Genomic DNA, 3,773 nt, shown 5'->3' on the forward strand with positions numbered 1-3,773 from the left:
CCGTCGCTGGGCCAGCCCAAATGATGAGGATGAGCGCCAGATTTCCTATTAGCGCATAAATCGCTGTATAGGAGGTCTTGTATAGGATCCTATGCCTTTCCGGTGAATGCTATGTCTCGCTTGTAGCGAGACTAGCATCCGTCTCACCTGAAGCTTTTCTACAGCGCGCACGTGTATGGACCGGCCGTATAGCTTGTTACTCATTCGGTTAGTCGTTAGTCTGTTCACTGATGTGTTCGTTCGGTTTCTTTTGTTTTTGTTTGGTTTTCTTATTTATTCTTTGGTTTTCTTTTTCTTTCTTTGTTTAATTGTCATACTTAATTATCTTTTCAATTTTTCTTTGATTTCTCTTTGTTTCTTCGTGGTTCCCTTTGGTTTATCTTTTCTTTCTCATTTTCTTTGGTTTTTTTGTTTTTAATGGTTTTTTTTGTTTTCTTAGTTACTTTATCGGTATTCATTGTTTTCCATTCCTTTGTACTTGTTTATTCAATTTTTCTTTCTTTTGTTTTCTTTTTTCCTTTGCTTTTTGTTTTTTTTCATTCTACATTTATCGTATATGTCATGAACTTTTTTCTAATACACGCTCAATATTTTTCCAATAAAGGCTTAACATTTTTGTAATACACAGTCAACCTTTTTTCTTTACACATTTTTTATATTTTCAAATGCTTGATTAACATTTCTTAAATACAAGACCATCATTTTCTAAATACATGGTTAACATTTTTATTTGCATATTTTATTATTTTGAAATTCTTGACTAACAATTTTCAAATACAAGATTAATTTTGTAAATACATGGTCAACAATTTCTTCTATATACATTTAACATTTTTTTCAAATGCTTGTTTAACATTTTTCGAATGCAAGATTAATATTCGTTGAATACATGGTCAACATTTTTTCATTAGACATTTAACATTTTTTTCAAATGCATGATTAACATTTTTTAAATACATGATCAAATTTTTTCATGCACATTTTTTTGTGTATGTGAGAAGCATTTTCTCAATACACATTTACCAATTTTCAATTGCTTGATTAACCTTAAACATTTTTTGCAATTTTTTAAATGCAAAGTGTTTTTTGTAATATATTTGTTTAGAATATTTGGATGTAAAAAACTTGAAAACAAAAACATGAAACCCCCCAAAAAATTCGAGGTTGTGGCTTTCGGTGAGCTGGGCCAGCACATCTGGCACTTGCTGTGACGCGAGGGTTCCCTGCATCTCACTATAAGCGAGACATAGGGGCGTCCTGCCTTACCTTGTCATGCTTTGCTGGCTTTTGGACGGTGCTTATAAAAAGTCCCAGACTAGCAAAAAAAAAATGCATCTTAAGCCCACCCGGGAGACAAGCCAGACCCTCTCCAGGACCGGGTCGTCGGGCCTTGCTGCGCGGGGAGAATATCTGGTGCTTCGGCACCCTGGGTGCTATAGAGATACAGACATCCGAGAGCCGTTGGATCTGAAATTCAATGGGCTCCCGGGAATTCTAAAACATTTTGCAAAAAGCCATCTAGAAGTCCGATAATTAGGCATACATTCAGCAAATCCAGCAACTCCCAAATACCGTCCATCTGATACCCGATGGCCAGGAGCCCGTATCACGGTAGCACCTGGGTCCTTGGGAGGACCAGATATTCTTCCGGTTACCCATGCCTACCCCTCAAAGAAAAAAAGGCTACACATGCCCATATTTAGGACCCGGACACACAATAACGAAACCATCCGAGGACCAAACCGCAAAACCTCCCCCTCCCGTCGGCCAAGGAAGGAAGACTCTTCCGCCCGATAAAGCATCGGAAGTCTCCTCCCCACCGCGCCGAGTCAAACAAACCTCCCCCAATTCCATCCCCATTCCCCAAAATTTTCCCCACCGGCGACGACGCCCTCCCCAAATCCGATCCGCCGCCGCCGTTGACGCCAGCCATGGCCGCCGCCTGCCGCGCCCTGCTGCTCCTCCTCGCCGCCGCCGCGGTGGCCCTCCTCGCGGCGCCCCCGGCGGCCGCCGCCCGCCCCTGCGGCCGCGCGCAGACGCTGCTCATCTCCTTCTCCTCCTTCTCCCGCCCCAACCCGGACCCGGCCGACCCCTCGCCGCTCACCACCACCGTCGTCACCGTCCTCCGCGTCCGCCGCCTCGGCCCGCACCGCTTCCACGCCCACGACCAGAACCACCTCCAGATCCGCCGCCCCGCCGAGTCCCTCCCCGCCGTCGGCACCCCCGAGACCGACGCCGACGCCGCCTCCTCCTTCCAGGAGCGCGCCAAGGACATCCTCGTCGTCGTCTCGGGCCTGCTCTTCGGCTTCGGCTGCGGCGCCCTCACCGCCGCCTCCATGTACCTCGTCTGGTCCCTCGTCGCCTCCACCGGCGCCGCCAGCCCCTACGAGGAGCTCTACAGCGACGACGAGGACGACGACGGCGCCGAGAGCCCCAAGAAGGCCGGCTACGTCATCATCCACGGCGCCGAGGACGTCGTCGCCGGTAAGAACTAACTAGGATCGGGCTTTGCAATCGTCGTCGGCAGGCAGAGGATTCGGGTTGCATAATTATATGGAATTGTGGAGTACTCTTATACTATATTCGCACCTATGATACGTGTTGCGCCTGTTTACCGTTCTCTATGTGTGTGTGTGTGTGTGTGGTTGGGGAGGACAAATTGTGAAGAATGTGATTCCTATCTGTTCTTACATATATATGGTCAATTTCATGCCCAAACATGATTATGTATCCATCCTTAAGCATGAAACTTGATGGTTTCTGCTGCCTAGTAAAATTGCAACATGTAAACAACCTGTGGTGAATTGTAGCAAGTTGTTTGTGCAGTTATCGTCACCGAATGTGCAGAATTTTCACCCCTGACAGGGGTATCAGTCGAGTGATGTGTCTATTTCGATGGGATCGGGGCCTGGTGTAGATAATCCTGGAGTTATCAGTCATTTGTCTGCATAGGGACACCTCATATAGTCATGTTTGCATCATTTCCCACTAAAACCCGACCCCTGAGTGTGACTCTGGAACCTCCTTGGATGTATGCATGGCTTCCAATTAGGCAAAGTTAGGTGCAGTGCACCGACTGTCTAATGCTATGGTTTCTAGTAATAAACTGATTTCTGATCCCCTTGAATTTCTCCACTCCACTACTTAATCGCGGAACCTGCTCCTGAAATGAAATTTTATGAAATGTGAGCTCTTGGATGGCTCCATTTCTTCTCTTTACCCCTGACCCATATTAATAACGGTATGGCACCGACAATATAACACATTGGTTCCCAGTAATAGACTGATTTCTGATCCCCTTGAATTTACTCCTGACCCATAGTAATATACTGTCCACACTGTTGCACCTGTCTAATGTTCTCTATGTGTATGGTTGGGGGCAAGAAATTGTATATGTGCTTTATATCTGTTCTTGCATATGGTCATTTTCAAACTGAAACATGCTTAGTATCCATCCTGAAGCATGGAACCTGCTGGGTTCTGTCTTCTGGTTCTTACTTATGGTGAATCGTAGTAAGCTGTTTGTGCAGTTGTGCAGAAATTGGGGCGTGATGTAGATCATCCTGTAGTGATCAGTCATTTGTCTGCATAGCGACACCACATGCACCACATGCAGTTATGTCTGTATCATTTCTAACTGAAACTTGTCCTGTGAGGGTGACTCTGGAACATCCTTGGCACCTGCATGGCTGTGAATTAGGTAATGTTAGGTGCAGTGCACCGACAATCTAGCCCTATGATTCACAGTAATAAACCGATATCCGATCCCCCCC

At 45.8% G+C, this 3,773-nt stretch overlaps 1 protein-coding gene across 1 annotated transcript; it reads left to right on the plus strand.

The window, feature by feature from the left end:
- The first annotated feature begins 1,835 nt into the window (after window positions 1-1,835).
- On the plus strand, window positions 1,836-2,829 carry LOC119304383. Its single transcript, XM_037581563.1, has one exon. It carries the CDS (start codon window positions 1,932-1,934, stop codon window positions 2,493-2,495), a length of 564 nt encoding a protein of 187 aa, XP_037437460.1. The 5' UTR covers window positions 1,836-1,931; the 3' UTR covers window positions 2,496-2,829.
- The last annotated feature ends 944 nt before the right edge of the window (window positions 2,830-3,773 follow it).

Source organism: Triticum dicoccoides, chromosome 5A (assembly GCF_002162155.2).
Source record: "Triticum dicoccoides isolate Atlit2015 ecotype Zavitan chromosome 5A, WEW_v2.0, whole genome shotgun sequence".
Taxonomy (NCBI): Eukaryota; Viridiplantae; Streptophyta; class Magnoliopsida; order Poales; family Poaceae; genus Triticum; species Triticum dicoccoides.